Source organism: Amphiura filiformis, chromosome 16 (assembly GCF_039555335.1).
Source record: "Amphiura filiformis chromosome 16, Afil_fr2py, whole genome shotgun sequence".
NCBI classification, from domain to species: Eukaryota; Metazoa; Echinodermata; class Ophiuroidea; order Amphilepidida; family Amphiuridae; genus Amphiura; species Amphiura filiformis.
This window is the reverse complement of record NC_092643.1, coordinates 24,134,618-24,158,158: the sequence shown is the minus strand read 5'-3', so window position 1 is coordinate 24,158,158 and position 23,541 is coordinate 24,134,618. Positions and strand designations below refer to the sequence as shown.

The 23,541-nt window shown below is 37.7% G+C and overlaps 2 protein-coding genes across 2 annotated transcripts; both read left to right on the top strand.

Moving 5' to 3' along the window:
- Nucleotides 1-7,926: 7,926 nt before the first annotated feature.
- On the top strand, nt 7,927-9,620 carry LOC140172504 (UDP-glucuronosyltransferase 2B7-like). The gene is made up of 2 exons (XM_072195649.1): nt 7,927-8,823; nt 9,549-9,620. Exons 1-2 carry the CDS (start codon nt 7,927-7,929, stop codon nt 9,618-9,620), a joined length of 969 nt encoding a protein of 322 aa, XP_072051750.1.
- Nucleotides 9,621-9,695: 75 nt separating this feature from the next.
- LOC140172503 (UDP-glucuronosyltransferase 2B1-like) lies at nt 9,696-20,675 on the top strand. The gene is made up of 4 exons (XM_072195648.1): nt 9,696-10,592; nt 15,108-15,336; nt 18,963-19,185; nt 20,546-20,675. The coding sequence occupies exons 1-4, from the start codon at nt 9,696-9,698 to the stop codon at nt 20,673-20,675; spliced, it is 1,479 nt and encodes a 492-aa protein (XP_072051749.1).
- Nucleotides 20,676-23,541: the final 2,866 nt, after the last annotated feature.

The window sequence follows — 23,541 nt, the reverse complement described above, 5'->3', positions numbered from 1 at the left end:
CAAGGAAAAAGAAGTCCACTGTCAACAATAAAGTGATTTAAGGGCTGGGGTATGAACGTTTGGACAGTATTTATTTTGGGACATCAGAACACATCAGACATATCGAATTGCATTCTGAATACGAAGAATGTCATTCTGATATCAAATAATTTTAATTTTGTGAAATTCGCAATTTAATACACATTTTATGGCAAATCATTAAAATTGATATTTTTGATATTTAACAGTACTTGAAGTAAACTTTATAAATCTGATGATTTATACTTAAAGTGTATGTAGGTGGGATGAAAAGCCGACGATCAATTGAAAATTTTGACCTTTCGTATTGAAGATATGGATTTTTTTCCCAAAACACCAAAAAAAATTAGGTCTTTTGGGAAAAAAATCCATATCTTCAATATGAAAGGTCAAAATTTTCAATTGACCGTCGGCTTTTCCTCCCTGCTACATACACTTTAAGAATATATCATTAGATTTATATAATTTACTTCGAGGACTGTTATATATCAAAAATTTGAAAAATATCAAATTTTTATAATTTGTCATAAAATTTGTATTATATTGTGATTTTCAAAAATGAAAATTATTTGATATCAGAAAGACATGCTTCGTATTCAGAATGCCATTCGATAGGTCTGAGATGCTCTCATGTCCCACAAAAAATACTGTCGAAACGCAATAAACGCTCATTTTAGATCCCTTAACTGTCAGCCTTTGGGTCAAGAGAAATGAAATGCCTAAGGAGGCCCCAATCTAGGAAAAACATGTTAACTAATCCTAACCGAACCGAAAAACATGTTAACTAACCCTAACCGATCCCTTACAATCATGCTTTTGTTGAATGCATTTGAGAAGTCCGTCATATTTACTGATACGTGATATGCACAACCTCTATGTTGTTTTTTCATCAGTCCTCAGGCATCCGTCACCAGGCACGCGGCACGCCACAAAAGTTCAACCATGACATAGTATTTAATATAATAGAGGTTATCCGTGTTCTATACGCTGGCGAAGTTACGTAATAATCGGATTAACTACCATAGCAATAGGTGAAAACAATTTTTGAATATACCGCGCTGCACTGATACTTTCACGCGGTACCTCTGCATTGAACCATATCATTCTGATCACTTGCACCTGTAAGATTAGTATCATTGAAAAGACCAGTATTGTGTTAAATCTATAACTGCAGACATACACAGGTGATTAGTTCAACCTGCTTGTAGTGCAGCGCGATATGTTCAAAATTGTTTTCACCTATTGCTATGGTAGTTAATCCGATTTATTACGTAACTTCGCCAGCGTATACGCCGTAGAAGTGACGTAGTTAATCGGATTAACTACCATAGCAATAGATGAATACAATTTTGACTATACCGCCCTGCACTACAACGTTCATGCGGTACCGATGCATTGAACCAGGGAACCTCTATTATTATCGGGAATTGCCTGTTACACATGATCGCACACAAGGTCGTAGGCAATTGGTCGGACCAGGGAAGTGAGACAGATGGAAGCCGGTCGAAGAGTACATCAAAGTGAGTATCAGAGTTACCGCGATGCTTAACAAAAGAAGTACCAGGTGGGAGGGAACAATTGAGCCAACGTGTAGCATATCGAAAATCAAAGTTCCCGCTTAAAAATCAATAGCAGTACGAAGACATGCACTAGGTCCCCACAATGGGCTATGTTATATTACCGCAGAGCGTGACTAGTTTTATAACCCCAAACAGATTTCATAAAATCCCTACGCAATGCTCAGAATGCTATCATTTTTATTTATACAATTTTATTAAAGCTATTTAATTATGTGAAAAGCTACCAATGTATATGTATATGTTAAGTTCACTCTCAGATAACAGTGAAAAAACAGAAAATGAATTGAAATAAAATTTATTTTACGCAGAATGTTAAGATAGACCCGACTCTAGAACATTTTCGTCAACAGCAATTTTGGGGTGGCCTGGGCCCACAAATAGATGCGAGATTAATTTTGTAATGTAATTCATGTGTCAAATGCGCATATCAATTTATAGCAATAATTAGCGGTTTAAAGGTAAATGACTGATTTCCAATATTTTAATTTTTAAAGAAATCTGTGAGCATATGGCCGAATACGATTATTTTGGTTTGGTTTCCGTAATTATGGACTATGAATTTAATGTCACTGTTACTTTTTCTTGAATAAAGCGACATATTTGAAAATTAATCGAGAAAAACACAATTTTTGTCGATAATAATAAACCTGTAAATAAACAAACTGGCAATAGAAGCGGTATATTTGATCCACTTCAAAGGCACGCTGACTACATTGTTAGCACAATAGCTTGATACGCACCTTCTATAGAATGTTACGTAAATAATTCAATAGATGTTGGATTGACCACTTTCCATCTGTCTCACTTCCCTGGTCGGACCTCATCTGCCCAGAACATATTGACCCAGGTCAGCATACCGCCATATCCTTCCCGACATGCTTAGTAGCCAAGTCCGTAGAAGAGTGGATCCACACACTATGTACACAAATATACATTTGGCCACATTTTATTATACGATTAATACGAATTTATTAAACATGGTAACAAATATTCTCTAGCAAATCGGTTATAGATGGAACTGGTAGGCATATTATAAATTCGGGATATTAAATATCTTCCTGACCAGCCAGATCTGCGCATGGTCAAAGACGAGTATCAGACCGACGCAAACTGGCTGAGTCTCCACATCAGCCAGTTTGGTTCCGCCCCTCCACAGGGAGCGTAACCTGTGTAGGAGACTCGGTCGGACCTGGTCGGACCTCATCTCTCCCCATCGATTGTGTCCTATAATCCCCGACATTGCCTTATGAACTCACATCCGCCTGATTGAACCATAGATGTCAAAGAAAAGCGGATAACTCGCACCTGTAAGATAAGTATCTTTGAAAAGAGCGGTATTGTATTCAATCTACGTTAGGTGATTAGTGCAATTTGCTTGTAGTGCAGGGCGGTCTATTCAAAATTGTATTCATCTATTGCTATGGTAGTTAATCCGATTATGACGTCACTTCTACGGCGTATAAGTTGCATATCCTATCAGCGACTGCTATACCTTGTTTAGGACTTTCAAAAGAATTACCTACATGTGCAACCATAACTGTTTCAAAATAGCCCGCCAAAGTCACGCAGGTAACTCCGAGGTCGTGCATTGAATTGGTTTGAATGAGGAACACTACGGGAACCAGCGCCTTTTGTTAGAAGTCACACATGAGTAAAGTGGATAACCTCTATAGTTGGTATTTTCCCACTGTGCAAACCAAGGAGGATAGATAGAAAGGAGAAGAAATAGATTACGTAATGCTTTGTTCCTTTTGTTGCCGATTAGAGATTGCGACAGGCTATTCATACAAGTGGTACCATTGTTTCGAACAAAGGGCAGCAAATGGGTTCCGCCATTAAATTGGTCACTGATCCGGCATCATATTAACGCTTTACCGAACAGGCGAGTATAAATAAGTGACCACAATACAGTCATGTGTAAGGGCAGTCATGTGTAAAGTGGTACCATTGTACTCACGTATCCCAAATATGCGCTTATGCGGGTCTGAAGTATATAATGGAGGCTTTAGTTGTCGATATAATCTTTTTATCACCCACCTGACTTTAGACGCTTCATTTAAATAAATTGAATGCCCCTGCTGATCGACTACACATCAGAATGTATTAGCTGCCAGGTTCACATTTCTATAGTATTCTATTATGGTAGGCGCTGCGTATACATGTAAGTATAAGTATAGGCCTATAAAGGTTTTTTTCACAAATGTCCATTTATCTTTTATTTTAAGAAGGAGATTGGCATAGAAATAGCGGCGGTGGAAGGGGGTGGGGGAAGATTCTCCCCGGTGAGAAGTCTTGAAAGGGGATATGAGGGAGGAAAAGGGGAGGAGGGATATGGAGAATGAGGGGGCCTACAGGAAGGGAGAAAGAGGACCAATGAAGAGAAAGAAATAATGAGAAGTAAATAAAATAATGGAAAGATAAGGACATATTTATATTGGAATGACAGGGAGAGTGAGAGAGGACAAAAAGAAAAGAAAGAGGGGGAAGAAGGCAAGAGAGAGAAGGATAGCGAGGGAATGATAAAGTTAGTGTAGGCCTAGGAAATAATAAATACAGAGAAAGAAAATAAAGGAAAATAAATGTTATAATAATTATTATAAAACTTAACACATAACAGCACTAAGCAGCCATCCGATGACATCAATGCCGTTGTGCGTTACGTAATTAATGAGCCCAGTCAGATGTATTTCGCACCTGCCAAGCACAAGTCACCCAATTTCGAAAACTGGACGTTGAATGTACACTGCCTCATTTCAAATGTTTAGTTTTAGTTTTGGTTTTGGTTTTGGTCACGTGGTTTCCTATTGTCCTGCCTAACCACTTGAATCACAAGATATCGAACTCATTGTTTCTACCTTTTGTTCAAAACTAAACATTAATGACAGGTAGTTTCGGTTTTGGTTTCAGTTTCTTATAAGTGGTGTGACGAAGAAAATTACAGGGTTTGAAGTTACATGATCTAAGTATACAAAAGAAATGTTTAAATTTCGCAGTGCAATATTCTCGAGCAGAGAAGTCGAACAAAGCAGTATACATTTGAAAGCATTGATTTAGTTTGAAAGCATTGACTTGAGACTACGAAATAGCCTAAGCTTATTTCACTGTGAAAATATATAGACCATCGAAATATTTCCACAGCCATTACAATACACACTTGACAGTTTATACACTTGAGTGATATAATAGATAGATCGTGATATAAACACTATTATACACAACTCTATTTATGTGCATGTCGGGGGGGGGGAGGGTAAGGGAGAAAGAGAAACAGAGGGGAGAGAGCATTGGAAGTGGGAAGGGAATGAGGGGAGAGGGGAGCTCAAGAGTGGAGTCAGCTGTGGAGTGGAATAATAGGGAAGAGTCGATATCGAGTGTGGGGAGGGGGAAGGGAGGAGGTTATATATAGGTGGCGGAGGGAACATAGGTAAGAGGTACGGGTTGTGCTTTCCGGGGAATAAACTAATTCATAATCAAATCATCTACATCATCATGCCTCGTTTATATTTCAGACAAATAAACAAAACACCCCCACCCCCCCCCTCAATATATGCACACGATTTCTACATGTAGGCCTCGTAGAACTCGGGTGTAATTATAAGGTGTCATGAAAGTGTAACACCTACGGAAGAGAGCAACTGTCGCCCGCGTTGATAGATATCCGATAATGAAAATGTTAGCACAATAAGCTATTATATACGTATAGTTATAGGCCATTATACTTTTGGTTATATATACCCTCTTGTGTCCTCCCAGCACAATAGTGTTATGATTGCAGACCAGTTTATCTCCACGTTTTAATCCCTTGATTTTTGGTTTCTGAACAAAAGAGAAACCAAAACTAATGATTTGAAATGAGGACTCTCATGAATATTGATTGGCAACATTTTCCAATATGTCAGCGCTCTAATCGGAAACAATAGAACAATAGACCCTGCAGAGCGTTGGTGCAAACCATGGAATGCGGCCTATGCACGTTCAATTTTATTGATCAAACAAACGGGCAATAAAAGCGGCAAATCTGATCCACATCCAACGCTCTGCAGGGTCTATTGTTCTATTGTTTCCGATTAGAGCGCTGACATATTGGAAAATGTTTCAATCAATATTCATGAGAGTGTACATTCAACGTCCAGTTTGCGAAATTGGGTGAGTTGTGTTTGGTAGGTGTGAAATACATCTGACTGGGCGTTTTAATTACGTAACGAATAAAGGCATTGACATCATCGAATGGCTGCCCAGTGCTGTTATGTGTTTAGTTATTATATAGGCCTAATAATTATTATTAAATGTATTCATCATTCCTTTCTTATCCCTTCTCTGTCAAGTACTTATTCTTTCCTAGGCCTACACTTTATCACTCCCTCGCTCTCATTGTCCCCTCTCACCCTCCCTCTCTCATTCCCATAATTTTCCTTATATTTCTATTTATCTACTTGTCTTTATTATATCTTTTTATTTCTCATTTCCTCCAGCCCTCTCTCATTCTCCATATCCCCACCTCCCTCTTCCTCCCCTCCTCCCTCCCAAGACTTCTCACAGAGGTGAATCTGCCCCTCCCCAACCCCCTCCCCTCTTTGGGTACGCCACTATTTCTATACCAATCTCCTTCTTAAAATAAAATTAAATGGACATTTCTTAAAAACAACCTTTATAGGCCTATACTTATACTAACATGTATACGTATAGCGATTACCATTATAGTTTAATATAGATATATGAACTGGACATGGCAGCCTTCATACATTCTAAAGTGTAATCGATCAGCGAGAGCATTCAATTTATTTAAATGAAACGCCTAACGTCAGGTGGGTGGTAAAGATGATTGCATCGACAGATAAAGCCTCCTTATAGATTTCAGACCCACACAAGCACACATTTGGGATACGTGAGTACAATGGTACCACTTTACACATGAATACCCTTACACATGACTGTATTGTGGTCACTTATTGATACTCGCCTGTTGTGTAGAGCGTTAATATGATGCCGGATCAGTGACCAAAATAATGGCGGAACCCCTTTATTCGAAACAATGGTACCACTTTTATGAATAGCCTGTCGCAACTTCTAATCGGCATCAAACGAACAAAAGATTATATAATCTATTGCGACTCTATTTCTATTTAAAAGCTCTTTGTCCACATCAATGGCACGCTGACTACATTGTTAGCACAATAGCTTGGTAATAATTGGATTAACTACCATATCAATAGGTGAAAACAGTTTTTAGTCGTGTTCACACGGTCGGACTTAAAGGCCGGCTTACACGATGCAATTTTCCATGCAATTGCCTGTTGCACAGACCTTGGAAAAAGATTGCTCCGTGTATTTTGGATTTGCAAGGAATTAATCCCCAAGCATCAGGCAAATTAATCCCCCGAGCAACAGGCAAAAGGTAGAGACATGCTCTACTTTCAAGGTTGTTGCATGCAATCTAACCTCCTTCAGCCAATCAGCTGAGTGAACACCGGCTGGTCACTGCATACATTTGGGAATGTGTAGGGACCAGCTTGATTCACCATCCACAACATGATAAATGTGTGCACATGCTACATTATAATACACTTGCAGGCCTATGTTGTTGTAGGTGGTGGTGTTTAGCCCTTTTGATCTTAGTTTTCCTTAGCCTTTTATTTATGGAAAATTGTATAGATATACAGGAGAGGATGGCAATCTTTTGCTTTCAGGACAACACATGAGCCATTTTGATATTAATACGAAAATCATTAACCACTACTTATGTTTTGAGTATATCCCAAACCTATGGCCACGCTCAAGGAATTGCAAGGCCGAACATTGCTTCGTCTATTTTGATCAATTGCACAGCTTCATGGTGAGTGAGCACATAATCTCACCCACTAAGTAATGGGCCTTGCAATGGAAATTTCATCGTGTAAGCCCACCTTAAGTCAGTTATTTATACCAGTAATAAGTCACTATTACCGGTTATAAGTCTCTAATTACCGATAATAACTCACTTATGTCCGACCGTGTGAAAACGACTTTTGAATACATTGCGCTGCTCAACAAGCAAGTTGCACTATACCTGTGTATGTATACAATCATAGATTGAATACAATACCGGTCTTTTCAAAGATATTAATCTTACAGGTGCGAGTGATCGACATAATAATGGTTCAATGCAGAGGTACCACGTGAACGTACCAGTGCAGCGCGGTATATTCAAAAATTGTTTTCACCTATTGCTATGGTAGTTAATCCGATTATTATAGATTATTACATCACTTTGCCAGCGTAAATGAGTTGGATAGAGCCGTTTCCGTGCGTGTTACATCCATAGTAAAACGGAATATAATAAGACTTCAACATGGCACGCTTTGGCACCAACTTTCTGCTTCATGTGGTACAACATACATTGGTATACTACCTGTTCGCATCTACATGTAAATGTAGCTCGATTTCACATGCTGCAAAAGTCTTAATACCAGGACCAGCTCTTCAAGGTATGGGCCATATACAAGTGTTATCAACATTAACTGCAAAACTAGTCGAGTTGGGTCACAATGTAACACTACTCAGTGGATCCCAAAAATGCAGTGAGAAATTTGCAGCATCTAATGCCAGTCAAACCATCTACTATCGGTCTCCGAATGCTACAACTAATCCAAAGTTCGCCCAGGAACTTGCTGATGTAAAATTCTATGATTACTCCCTACTTCACCACAGAAAAATATTTTTGGCAATGTACAATAGTTTAGCAGCTGACTGCCGGGCTCTTCTCAGTGATAACAATTTATTTGAAAAACTCAAATCTGAGGAGTTTGATATCTTAATTGGAGATGCATTAACCCCGTGTGACATATTTATAGCCAACATTTTAAGAATACCTTGGATTGCAGTTACAGCTAGTCGCGAGTACCTTTGCATATCTAATTTTGTATTTCGCGTTTCAGCTGAACTTTCATACGTCCCAGTGGTGGGATCACACAAGAAAACCGACAACATGACATTCATGCAACGTGTTCATAACACGTTTTCTTATTTCTATCTAAATTTTAAACTGATGCCATACTTCTTGAACGATTTTATCGAAATGAAACAAGAGTACAATATTGCACCAAATATGGATCTTTGGGAAATGGCCTCCAAAGCAGAAATATGGTTATCTCAAACAAGTACGGTGTTAGATTTTCCAGCACCAGGGTTACCAAATATTGTTCCCGTTGGTGGTTTAGGAGTGCGTCCCCCGAATGCCCTACCAAAGGTAAGTCTGACAAAAAAGTTTTAATAAAGAGAATTACACTTTGTTCGGCTTATAATAATAAAGTTCCAACTCGCATATTCGGAGTAGATACACGATGATATAAGTCTCATTTTCTGTCAATAAGCGTATTCTCGCCACTATATCTACCGTGTATGGACAGATACTCTCATGGTTCATTAAGGGATCAGTCACCTACCTTTGTACAGTATTCTTTTGTGGTGCCGGAGAGCACACCAGACATATCGAATCGCATTCTGAATACGAATATTTCGTATCAAATGGCGATGTAGATGAAATAACACATCTGCTGCAGTGCTGCTCTTGCATTACATTAATAATGCAGCTCTTCTCGAAGAGGAAGAGGCACGGGCGCCGCCTATAGGTTTCTGTGCTTACCATGCTTACGGCCTAATTGGGACAAGTCAGCACACCCTTGGGCTGCGTGAGAACAATGGTACCACTTTCTCAAAGGATACGCTTACACATAACTTTCTATTCATCACTTAGTGACAGTCACCTGCCAGTAAAAGCGTTAATATGATGTCGGGTTAGTGACCAATTTAATGGCGGAACTCCTTTGTTCGAAACAATGGTACCACTTTTATGAATAGCCTGTCGGCAAGTCAAATCGGCATCAAAGGAACAATGCGTTACGTAATCTATTGCTTCTCCTACCTATCTAAGCTCATTGGTTAACCCTGTTACATAATCACTTCTACATACAGCGAATAGCTTGGCGGTATATACCTTCTATAGAACATTACGGATATAATTCAATAGGTCATGTAGGTGTTTGATTGAGCTGTTTCCGTGCAATTACTTAAAGGTTACTCCAAGTTCTATGGTGAAACGGAACATACTAAGACTTCAACATGGCACGCTTTGGCATCAACTTTCTGCTTAATGTGGTACAACATACATTGGTATACTACCTGTTCGCATCTATATGTAAATGTAACTCGTTTTCACATGCTGCAAAAGTCTTAATACCAGGACCGGCTCTTCAAGGTATGGGCCATATACAAGTGTTATCAACATTAACTGCAAAACTAGTCGAGTTGGGGCACAGTGTAACCCTTCTCAGTGGATCCCAAAAATGCAGCGAGAAATTTACAGCATCTAATGCTAGTCAAACCATCTACTATCGGTCTCCAAATGCTACAACTAATCCGAAGTACGCACAGGAACTTGCTGATGTAAAATTCTACGATTACTCCCGAATTCATCACAGAAACATATTTTTGGCAATGTACGATAGTTTAGCTGCTGACTGCCGAGCTCTTCTCAGTGATGATAATTTATTTGAAAAACTCAAATCTGAGGAGTTTGATATTTTAATTGGAGATGCATTAACCCCGTGTGACATATTTATAGCCAACATTATAGGAATACCTTGGATTGCAGTTACAGCTAATCGCGAGTACCTTTGCATATCTAATTGTGTATTTCGTGTTCCAGCTGAACTTTCATACTCTCCAGCATTGGGATTACCGGACAATACCGACAAAATGACATTCGTTCAACGTGTACTTAACACGTTTACTTATTTCTATCTGAATTTCGAAATGATGCCATACTTCTTGAAAGATTTTATCGAAATGAAACAAAAGTACAACATAGCACCAGATATGGATCTATGGGAAATGGCCTCCAAAGCGGAAATTTGGTTATCTCAAACAAGTACGGTGTTAGATTTTCCAGCACCAGGGTTACCAAATGTTGTCCCCGTTGGTGGTTTAGGAGTGCTTCCCCCGAATGCCCTACCAAAGGTAAGTCTGACAGAAAAATTTTAATAAAGAGAATCACACTTTGTTCGGCTTATAATTTGCGAAAACTATTCGGTCTTTGTGTCTGCGCGCCCAGTCAATAAAGTTCCAACACGCATATTCTGAATATAATTTGGTTCACCTCAAGTTTGGTAGTGACGTCAATACTTCTTCGCGGTTGCGCTACAAGGGTGCCAACAAAACGTTCAGGTTCGCGTGCGTGAACACTCAGGGCGTTTAACTTTACACGTGCGACTTGATACTGCGGCACGGGAAATACGCACATACGTCACTACCAAACTTGAGATGAACCAAATTATAGATACACGAAGTTAAAATTCTCATTTTCTGTCAAATGACCTTTTCGGTAAATCCCATAACCCTTTGCGAGTACACCTAAGAACTCGTCATTTTGCGTCACGCCGCTCTGCGCCTATTCGCACATCGTTTATCGAACATCGTTACTGCGCATTGCAAGTCGGCGTGACGTAAAATGACGAGTTCTCAGGTGTACTCGCAATGGGTTATGGGATTTACCGAAAAGGTCAATTAGCGTATTCCGGCTACCATATCTACCGTGTATAGTATGGACAGATACTCCCATGGTTCCCACCGTTGTAAAGTATTTTTTTGTGATGCCTGAGAGCACACCAGACATATCGAATCGCATGCTGAATATATTCATATTCATATTCAATTTATTTACATCAAAATCACACACATAAAATAACACCAACAACTTTATAAAAAACAAGATGGAGGAGGTGCAACTAAAAGCAAAAGCCTGAGAAAACGTTGCACCACCTGACAATGAAATACACTCAAAAACCAAACAGACATACAAACAAGACATAACAAGAGCGGTGCCGAGAACACACACACACAAAGAAAAATATAAATATATGAGATAAGAATCATTCAAATTACAGACATTTGATTAATTAAAATCCGAAAATCCGGACTCAAGGACCAAAAATGGAATCGGACAGGAAGGCCATGTACCTCACAAGAACGAGGCAAAGGGCCTCAGCGGCCGCCAGCGTCACAGAGCCCAAATTAGAAAAGGAAAAACTTGCAAATATTGAAGTGACAAAATAATAGAAATAATAAACTACTAATATTTTGATTTTGATTATATTATTTTCCTGGAGGAGAGATGAAATGCTTTTTTTGAAAGAATTTACACTAACAGCCGTTTTAACGATTTCGGGTAAATTATTCCAAATCTATGGTCTTGTGGTGAGGACAGTTTTCATTTTGTGAATAATTTCAGGTCGGTAATTTCTTTTATATCCTGTATCATAGTGAATACATGATCAAATGATTGTGGAAGTAAACTGTTCTTATACTTGTACATAAAAATACCCACTTTTTTGTCATACATCTCAAAAATGTTCAATGCGTTATACTTTTCAAACAATGGTTTTGTGTGACTCAAATAAGAACTGTTATTATTCTGAGAGCTCTCTTTTGAAGCTTGTGTATTTTCATTACATGTTCCTTAGAAGCTTTTCCCCACAACACTATTTTCCATATGACAAATAAGGTAAAATAAGCGAGCAATATAATTGGTACAATGAATTTTTCGGTAAGAAGTGTTTGACCTTATTTAGAACGCCCAGGTTTCTGAAACATGTTTTACGAATATAATTTATATGGGGCTTCCATGTCAAATTTTAATCTATAGTTATGCCAAGAAAATTAACATCAGAAACTCGAGATAAGTTGTAACCATCTAATTTAATAGAACGATTAATTTGAGCATTTTTTGTTTTGTGTGTGTGTGTGGGGGGGGGGGGGTCCCAATTAGCATTAAGTTTGTTTTTGAAGCATTTAGGGATAACTTATTGCACTTGAACCAGTTACAGACTTCTTGTAGCTCGGTATTCATTGTATCATTAAGTACTATGACATCTTTATCAGAATGGAACACAGTTGTGTCGTCAACGAAAAGAATAAACGACAATAATTTTGATGTACAACAAATGTCATATATGTAATAAAAAAGTAAGGGTCCCAGTATTGAACCCTGGGGTACACCACACATCACATTTTCATATTGAGATGTTACATTATCATAGTATAATACTGTTTTCTACTTGAGAGGTAATTTCGTAAACCACGTATGAGATTTTCCATGGAAGCAATAGTGATAGAATTTATCCAACAAGATATTGTGGTCTATGGTATCGAATACCTTCGACAAATCCATGAAAATACCAAAGTGAACATATTATTGTCTATAGCCTCACTTGTATCTTTAACAAAATCTAGAACAGCCATGTACGTGGAATGCTTATTTCTAAACCCATATTGTTTTTTATACAAAACTTTGTTTTTGAGCAAAAAATGTAGCATCTGTTGTATACAATTCGTTCCAAAATTTTGGAGAACGTCGGTAAAACAGAACAGATCTATAATCACCCAATACTTCAGGACAGTCCTTTCTATAGATGGGCACAACTTTAGCTACATCCATAGCATCGGGAACTATTCCACTACTAAGAGAAAGGTTAAACTAACGTTTGTGAGGGGATATGAAATTTCCTTTGCAGTTGTTTTAACAAGATCAGATTTGATATTATCATGTCCTGGGCTTTTCTTACTCCCTATTCTTTCGATAATCTCAAGAATTTCTTCTTCATTAGTTGGTCGCACGTGGCACCAAAATGAGTATTTTTTAGATACGAATTGTAATCTTTACCTGTATGCTTAATACTAGCTGCTAAAGATGAGCCTATACTGGCAAAATATTTATTGAACTCATCAGCAATATCATTTGAATCAGTTTAAGTTCTATCATTGGTGATAAACTTCTTGAAAATAGGCTTTTTTGAAGGCATAAGAATAGAATTAAAATCTTCCAAGTATTTATCATATTGTGCTTTTCCTTATCCAGTAAACTACTAGTAATTTTGCTTTGTTTATTCCGGTACATTTTATATTTTTGAATTTACATCATGAGATGAGCATACAATATCCCAGTCAATACGAACATTAATTTTGTTCACTCATGTTTCTAATTTCATATCAGAATACGAATAATGTCAAAAAATATTATTCAGAATAATATTTATTCAGAATATGAATAATGTCAATAAATTTGGATTTTTTGAAATTCGCGATATAATGGGGAATGGAACCATGGGGAATGGCCTCCAAAGGCCTTGCCTTGCTCAGGGAATTTTAATGATATCGGGAATTGCCTGTCACACATGATCGCACACAGTGACGTAGTCAATCGGTCGGACCTCATCTGGCCAAAACCTATTGACACAGGTCAGCATACGACCATATGCTTCCCGACATGCTTAGTAGGCAAGTCCGTAGAAGAGTGGATCCACACACTATGTACACATATACATTTTATTATACGATAAATACGAATTTATTACAAATGGTAACAAATATTCTCTAGCAAATCGGTTATACGATGGAACTGGTAGTCATATTATAAATTCGGGATATTAAATATCTTCCTGACGAGCCAGATCTGCGCATGGTCAAAGACGATTCCTTATAAGCCACAGACCGTCCGCTGGAATTAGTTGAACATGAACCATTCGTTATAATGGCTGTTGGTCGGACCTCATCTCTCCACATCGATTGTGACCTATAATCCCCGACATTGCCCTTATGAACTTACATCCTCCTTGCTACCCCTACCTTGACCAATTGGATTGATACAATTGAATACATGAATACAAAAGCCACCTAAGTCCATAGGAAGTGATTTTGAGAGAAAAACCTGTGTATCATTTTAATTCCTTCAGTTAGATTTACCTGGTCAATATGGTAAGTTTTACGTGCAAATGAGTGGATTAACCTGTATTAGGTATGACGATTAGCATTTCAGGGACTTCGTGGGGTTCATTTTAAATTTTGGACTTAGGTGGTTTTTGAATCATATACAAAGACAACAATGTTAGAATGAGATTACCACTAGTAAGATAATACAAAATAAAGCACACAGGTATGTATAATGTTGATAAGCATTCTGCCATGTAATATAAACCACACACTTTCCTTTATTAAACCCATTTTTTGTTCAAAAGTCACTCTCTAGCAATGAATGTGTTACAAGTGGACTTTTATACATAATGGATTTCAATCAATGTGTTACAAGACTCAAATCATGGAATTGGGTGATTCTTTCATACATGCTATTTTTCACATGTTTAATAGACACAGAGAATGAATTTGAGTTGTTCTTTCATACATATGACAGGCCTATGTATAGCAACAATTTCCCATGCTTAAATCAATTTGGCCAAAGTATGGACTTAGGTGGCTTTTGTATTCATATATTCAATTGCCAAACATGTACACAATCAGTATAAACATGATAAAAAGATACACTATGAATTAAAAAGATGCATGTTAAGCATTGCTTTAAAGCTGTCAACAGTGATTCATGATTCTCATAAGAAATATCACTATTAAATGTAACACACGGTTTAAGAAAATAACTTGCACATCCGTTAAAGCTATTTTACAGCTCCATAACCTTTCAATTCTATACCGGATCTTGCTGATTTTGTAGCTGGTTCTGGAGACCATGGTTTCATCATCTTCTCCTTAGGATCCATCATCAACTTTCTACCTGATGCTCCAGAGACGCGAATCATCACCAGTGTTTTAAGTAAACTACCTCAGAGAGTAGTGTGGAAACATGACGGACCAATGCCACCAAATCTCGGCAGCAATATTAAAATTATGAAGTGGCTTCCACAAAATGATTTACTAGGTAAGAATGCAATCATGCAAACTTGATTTAAACTTTCTATCTCAAAGTTTTGATTGTCCATTGAAAATGAGGACAGGAAAGAGGAGGAAATAAGAATGGGCTACTCCAGTTGAAATCCACACTCCCCCTGTGGAAGATTTTGGAAATATGTTCCATAGGGGAGTATGTTTTTCAAATGTAATTGGTCAGGGTTAATCATTTTGAATCTCATATTCCCCCTGTATCATGGCTTTACCTTTATCTTCCACAACTGGAGTGAGTATTTCAAATGGAAGATACCCAATTGTCTATTACATTCAAAACTCTTACTCTCTCTGTGGAAGACTTTAGCAAAATCTTCCACAGGGGTAGTGTGAATTTTAAATGGAATAGCCCAATCTGGCGTTGGTTGAATGAGAACACCCCAAATGATAGTATAGTATAGTATATTTTATTCACACACAAATCGTGGCCCTCAGGCCAAATTACAAGTGGTTTACAATATTAAAAACAATTAAACATTAAAAAATATATTATCGATATTAACAAGGAAAAATACAGCAACTGCTGTTGATAGAAAATAAAATATTGCACTTATTCAAGACATCATTCAAAAACATTATAAATACACACCATTAAAAGGCTAAAATTGCCTCAATATTACCATATTTAAAAAGTCAGAATATGCAAAACAGTTCAGGGCATTTAGTTATTCAATAAATTAATAAAGTATGGAATAGCGCTGTTTTTGAAACGATCGGTCCTTGCATAAAGTTGAGAGAATTGATTTGCATTGCGAAGGACCCTGCCATGACTCTCCAGTCTGGTAGGAGGGATGAGATCTTTTGTTCGAACAGAAGCAGAAAGCCCTTCGGCCAACTTACGACAATGGTCCTCCCTCCTATTAGCTAAAGAGTCTAGCTGGCACAGATTAAGAGCGTTATCATAACCATCATACAATTTGCCCAGAACTATTTTGCAAGCTCTTTTTTGCAGCTGCTCCAAAGTATGATCTTGAGTTGTGGTGAGTGAGGAATGCCATACTACATCCGCGTATTCAAGTAATGGTCGTACATATCCTTTGTAAACTGAACATAATTCCTGGGTATTAAAACCAAACCTTTTTAAAATCCTAAGCATATATAACCGACGATTGGTTTTGGACACAATTTCAGCAATGTTTCTATCCCATTTGAGGTTGTCCTGCATCCAAATACCCAAAATTTTTGCCTCAGAAACAAAGTTGAGAGGAATGTCATTGATTTTGATAACATTATTGGGTGGATTCCTCTTAAAGCAGACCTGCAGGGCTTGACATTTCAAAGGGTTGAGTTTCAGATTATTATTGGCAGACCATTCACTGAATTCATCCAAAACATCTTGAATTTGGCTGGATTGGGGATGGATACAGTTCTCAACAATTGTTAAATCATCAACATATTTCCAACATTTTGTTTTGGGCACACTACTTGATACAGCATCATTGATTATAATCTGAAAGCCTATTGGGCCTAGTTTTGTACCTTGTGGGAGACCTCCATTTACAGTTTTGTAGTCAGAAAGAGCATGTTTATAGCGAACACACTGTTGTCTGTTGCTGACAAAGTCAGACAACCATGGCACAATGGACTCACGGACCCCCATATGGATAAATTTCTCCATAAGCAGAGTATGGTCGATCAAGTCAAATGCTTTTGAGAAATCCGTGAGTACCACTGTGCCAACGTTGCTGGCCTTGTCAGCGCCTTGATGAAGAAAGTGAAGCATGCTAATTAAATAATGTGAGGTTGACACACCTTTGACATTACCAAACTGTTGGTGGTCAATTTTATGACATACATCTTCTAAAACCCACTTGGATATAAAACCCTCCCCAATTTTTGCAAAGCAGTCAGTAAGTGAGACAGGACGTAGCTTCTCAATGCTTGGTGGGTTTGTTTTTGGTATTGGAACTACAATGGCCTTCTTCCATTGAGAAGGGACTACTCCCTCAATGAGGGAGGTGTTCAAAACCTCTGTTAAGGGAACACTTAGCTCATAGGCAAATTCTTTAACCAACCTTGGAGGGAAGCCATCCGGCCCACATGCTTTACTACGATTTACCTTGCTGAGCTCAGCATACACGTCCCAAGGATATAAATGAGCTATTGACAAGTTGAAACGTACTAAACAAAAATAAAGCCATCTAAGAAAAGTGAAACTACCTTTAAGGGTATGATCGTAATTCAATATGTTACAAAAAGTATGGCGAAAAAGTTACAAAATGTTTCCAGAACATAGATTTATCACGGCCACAAAACCAAGAAACACTCTTAAAAGCCTCTACTCCGAAAGGATTTGTCGTAATGGTTGAAATATCTGAAGGCGGGGAAAAATAGCGTGCCCGATGGATAATTTTGCACCTTCAAACATGCAAACCGTCTGAAAGATTAGGTCACAGTATTCACTCTTTCCTAGAAAAAATATAATGGCTCTTAGAATAAACAAGTTTGTCGACCTGGAATTTAGGACATACCGATGGCAAAAACGTTTTTTCTTTTGTGCAAAAGTAGTTCAATTTGGAATGAAAATGAAATGGAATAGTGAGTAGCAGAAAGTTGAGAAATAATGAAGATAGTTAGATGTCCAAATTAACGCCCCAAAATCAAGTTATCGATACCGCATTTGGTTCTGATAAATGGCAACATTATTTCTTTGATCGGTTTGTAGCCCAATACAAAAAAGGAGAATGCAATCACACGGCGTTTTTAGGGGCACACATTCGGAAAATAAACCATGAGTACGTTTTTGATCTCATGAACCTGTTGTGTAAAAAGGATTTAAGCGAAGGATATTCAAACGGATTCTGACAATTATGTATAAAACAAACAAGAAATGTGTAAAGCTATATCCATCGCACCAGCATTTCTCTCACTGGCATATTCAATTGCTGACAAAACTTGTGTTTTAGAGAACAAGTTCATACGTCTTTTATACGTTTCTTTTAGTAATGTTAAAAATAGAATACAAAGTAAGAACAAACATACAAATTTCTTTTTTATATAAAATGCTAGAGACGAGGAGTGACTTTTGTAGGTACCCAGGAGTGACTTTTGTAGGTACCCAGGCACTATAAAACAGGCACTTTTTTTTTTTACCCAGGCACTATAAAATACAACCGTATCCTGGTATGGGCCAATCAGTGATTTGTAGCAACTTATGGACAACGAAAATTAAGGGCTACAGTAAAGCACCAGACACGAGAAATACGATGTTTATGCACTATGCTCTTGAAAGATGGTGCGCCATTGTCAGTATGTCTCCGACTACTCCATCTGGTAGGCTATTCTAAACGTGAACTGAAGTGTTTTGCCAGAAGGTCTTGCCAGTAATTACGGTTCTAGAAACTGGTACTGTGAGAGCATGACAAGGCTTGGACAAGCTGGAACGGGTAGCTCTTCTGACTACAAATGGCTTTGGTAGCAGTGCCCTCTCAGATCTGGTGGGCACAAGCTGGGGTGCATTTTGTAGAGGACCATTGCTGCAGCCACTTGACGTCTTTGATGGAGAGATGTAATGTTCAGCATTGTGCTTGCTTTCTCTTCGCTCACGCCTAAAAACATTTGAAACAAATGATATTTTTATATATTTTTTTTACATCTTTACAGGTCACCCAAAAGCGCGCCTGTATATCGCCCATGGAGGTTTAAATGGTATATATGAAGCCATTTATCATGCTGTACCAATGGTGGTTATTCCACTTATGATGGTCGACCAAAAGGAGAATGCCAATCGCGTAGCAAACAAAGGAATGGGGATACACCTTGACAGGAGTAAGCTTACAGAAGAGGTTTTTATGGATGCCGTCACAAAAGTTCTTAATGACACCAAGTGAGTATTGTGTGGCTTGACTCATTTCTATCCAATATCCGTTTAAGGCGAGTGAAATTGCTGGAGCCATATTCCAGTTTTACCTATCTACTAAAAATAACGAGCTCTGTGTGTCTGTTTGTCTGTTTGCCCAGCTATACGTTTCGCCGCGCTTCGACGTATCATTCTGATATATCGGATATAGATCGGTACCAGGCGTAGCATGGGCTGGTTTTGAAGCACGGTTGTTTGATGTGATCATTTATTATTATTATTAATTATTATTTTCCCGCTTTTTGTGGTATTTGTATTCTATTTGTGTGTGCAAATTGAGGGCGCTATTTACATATATTTTAAATTCAATTTAGCCAAATAATGTAAGTTATTCCTAACATTTTATGATAAAATGGTTTATGAAAATGTCGTTGTTATTTGTTACTCTTTTTCTGATGATTTAATGCCATTATACCAGTGTCTATCCCCTTGTAAAGAAGAAAACACGATTTAAGATAAATTACGCCCTCAGTGTTCACCTTTCCTTAAAAATATGACGTAGTTTTACATGCTGTGTCAAACCATGAAAGGTTATCCGAGGTCAAAGGGCAAAATGCTTTTAAACAATTGAGTCAAAGAAGTCAATAAAAACACATAATTATATTCCATACATCTTGCGGTTGGGCGTTTCCCCCCTCCGATATTCCCGAGAAAAATCATGCAAATGGGACGAAAATGACACCCTTATATGAAGCCCCGTGATCTTCTTTATCATGTTAATAGCCCATATCATTCCTCTTGTATGTAACCTTTATTTATCTCGATATTTGAGTGCAAGCACCGATAAGTCTCTAAGCTCAAGTAATCACGTGATTGTTGAATCAAAATAGCGAATAGGTCTACATTTGTTTTAATTGTTTTCTATATTCTCGTCGTAGTTCATTTTATGTAAAATAATTGCTTTTATCATAATATTCATGTTACGATTACTTAATCATGTTAATTGGGCTATTCTACTTAAAATCTACACTACCCCTGTGGCAGATTTAGCTAAAGTATTCGACAGAGGGAGTATAAGTTTCAAATAGAATAGACAATTAGGTAAATTCCATTTGAAATACTCATTCTAGCTGTGGAAGATGTAGATAAAGCGATTACACAGGGGGGGGGGGGGGTATGGGTTTCAAAACGATTAACTTTGACGAATTACTCCCCCTGTGGAAGATATTTCAAAAATCTTCCACAGGGGGAGTGTGGATTTCAACTTGAATAGCCCATTGTTTATTCCAAATCGAGTGATTGCTACGTGCTAGCTGGCAATCTATTAATTGATTCTGCAATTTATTTTTCAGTGTTATTATTTCAAACAAAATCTTTTTCTTCATAGATATCAAGAAACTATTAGCCGCTACTCGGAGATACTACGCGACAAACCTCCTTTGGAAACCGCTATTTATTGGATCGAACATGTGCTTAAATTTGGTGGTTACATCTACGACCAAAGGTTTACGAGTTGAGTTGGTAACAGTACTATCTCATAGATGTTGCTGCCTTCGTTATCTTCATACTCACAGCGTGTTTACTGTCGTACATGGTTCTTCTCTTTTGTCGCATTTGTGGTTTTAATTACGGAAGACATATCAAGGTTGATTAACCCCATGAGAACTACCTGTCAATTGGCCAAAATGAACATTGTGTCCAATTTTAAACCAATCAAGGATGGTGTTCATAAGATCATCTGCAAATGCAAGTTTGACAATAATTAGTTTAAAGCCTAGTCATAATTGGCAATTGAAATGAGCATTTCAAGTTATCAACCAATCAGAAATGCTGTTAGATGACCAGTAGTGTCCAGGGGGTTAAAGTGATTACTTCAGCTTACAAAGAGTTTTTCTCTATCAATGTTGCTTTTTTACACTATGCATTTGTTCAAATGAAGGAGTACATCGTTAAATCATTTCATTGGATCAATTCACACGATGCCTGCTATGGATATGGTGAGATAATTTCCATCAGAAGCCCCTCATATTGTGGTCAAAACCGATAAATCGTTAGTACTTAGAATTGATAAATCGGCAAAAATAATATATCTCTAAACTACTCCATTTTATTCATAAATCAAAGGCAGTCCTTCTAAGTGTCATTCTGGAAGATATGACGATCAAATCAAATCTTGTGAATTTTTATTTTTACATCAAACTCAATAATGCCCGTGTGTTTTCTAATATTAAAGGGAAACATACTTTACCATTAGATTGAAAGTAGTACTGCGAGCTCTTTTTTTGACAATGCAAAAACTAATTGTTTTGGCATAAAACAATGTAATGTCGCCTTTTAGTTCAAAAAGAAATGTTTGTGTTAAAGGGGAATTGATTGCCTCAAAAAGAGTTGAAAAAGAATTGAAAATTGAAGATGAAACTTCCAATTAGGATACTTTTCATTGAGCCTATTTTATGTAATACCCCTTTCCTAAGTACTTATAATGCATGGTGGCGTTACAATACAAGGATAACCAGGCGCGGTTTTAGTAAATTTTAGTAGGGTGTTAAAATTAATGGTAACGTATGTTTCTGTCACATAGGTTACATTTTAACTTCAAAATGCCCGACCAGTATGTTGGAAATTCGTTAATTAAATAATATTAATAAAGTTTATCAAGAGCGGCTATAATTTGCTCAACAGTTTATAGTCACTTTTTTTGTTTCACTCCTGCACTTTATGGTAACGTATGTTACATTTCTTAACCTTGCGGTCTGAATTTTCGAATTTCCTAGGATTTCTTTCTCAAAAACATAAATCATGTGGACTTGAAAACATTACTATCATATAACTTGCGTGATAAACCGTATATTTAAGAACACTTTGGTTCAATTTCAGTGTTTGCAACGACTAAGGTACGTGTTAACATATCGGGGTAACGCAGGTTTCACGAAACCTTGCGACATATTTCGATGGTATTTTAAAAAACTTTGCTGTCGAAGCTATGTAATAATCGGATCAACTACCATAGCAATAGATGAATACAATTTTGGAATAAATCGCCCTGCACTACAAGCAGGATGCACTCACCACCTGTGTATGTCTGCAATTATAAATTGAATACAATGCCGGTCTTTTCAATACGTTGGCGAAGTGATGTAATAATCGGATTAACGACCATAGCAATAGGTGGAATTTTGAATACATCGTGCTGCACTACAAGCAGGTTGCACTAATCACCTGTGTATGTGTGCAATCATAAATTGAATACAATACCGGTCTTTTCAAAGATACTACGTGTAGTCTTACAGGTGCCAGTGATAAGTATGAGATGGTTCAATCAGTCAGTACTCAGGTCACGCTCATCGCGTGATTTGACCTCGATTTGTTTTCCATGGAGTCGTTCGGGTTTTGCATTGGATCGAAAAGGGGCTACACTTAATTGCATTTTATCCTTTGCCGAAATACCAAATAGGTTGAAATAAACTTATATTTCGGTAGAGTAAGGACCACTGCATCCATATATCATAATGATATTCTCAAAATTATACGCGGTAGAAGTGACGTCATAATCGGATTAACTACCATATCAATAGATGAATACAATTTTTGAATAGAACGCCCTGCACTACAAGCAGATTACACTAATCACCTGTGTATGTCAGCAAACATAGATTGAATACAATACCGCTCTTTTCAAAGATACTTATCTTACAGGTGCGAGTGATCAGCCTTTCTTTGACATCTATGGTTCAATGCATCGGTACCGTGTGAACGTTGTAGTGCAGGGCGGTATAGTCAAAATTGTATTCATCTATTGCTATGGTAGTTAATCCGATTAACTACGTCACTTCTACGGCGTACAGCATTTAATGGTGAGGTTTGTGATGAAATAATCAGATTATTTACCATAGCAATAGGTGAAAACAATTTTTTAATATACCGCGCTGCACTGGTACGTTCACGCGGTACCTCTGCACCATATCATGTTGCTTATTCGCACCTGTAAAGGCCGACATATACGAGGCAATTTTCCAAGCAATTGCCTGTTGCACACACCTTGCAAAAAGATTGCTCCGTGTATTTTGGATTTGCAAGGAATTAATCCCCCAAGCATCAGGCAAATTAATCCCCCGAGCAACAGGCAAAAAAGAGAGACATTCTCTACTTTCAAGGTTGTTGCATGCAATCTAACCTCCTCCAGCCAATCAGCTGAGTGAACACTGGCTGGTCACTGCATTCATTTGGGAATGTGTAGGGACCAGCTTGATTCACCATCCACAACATGATAATGTGTACACATGCTACATTATAATACACTTGTAGGCCTATGTTGTTGTTGGTGGTGGTGTTTAGCCCTTTTGAACTTAGTTTTCCTTAGCCTTTTCTTTATGGATTTATGGA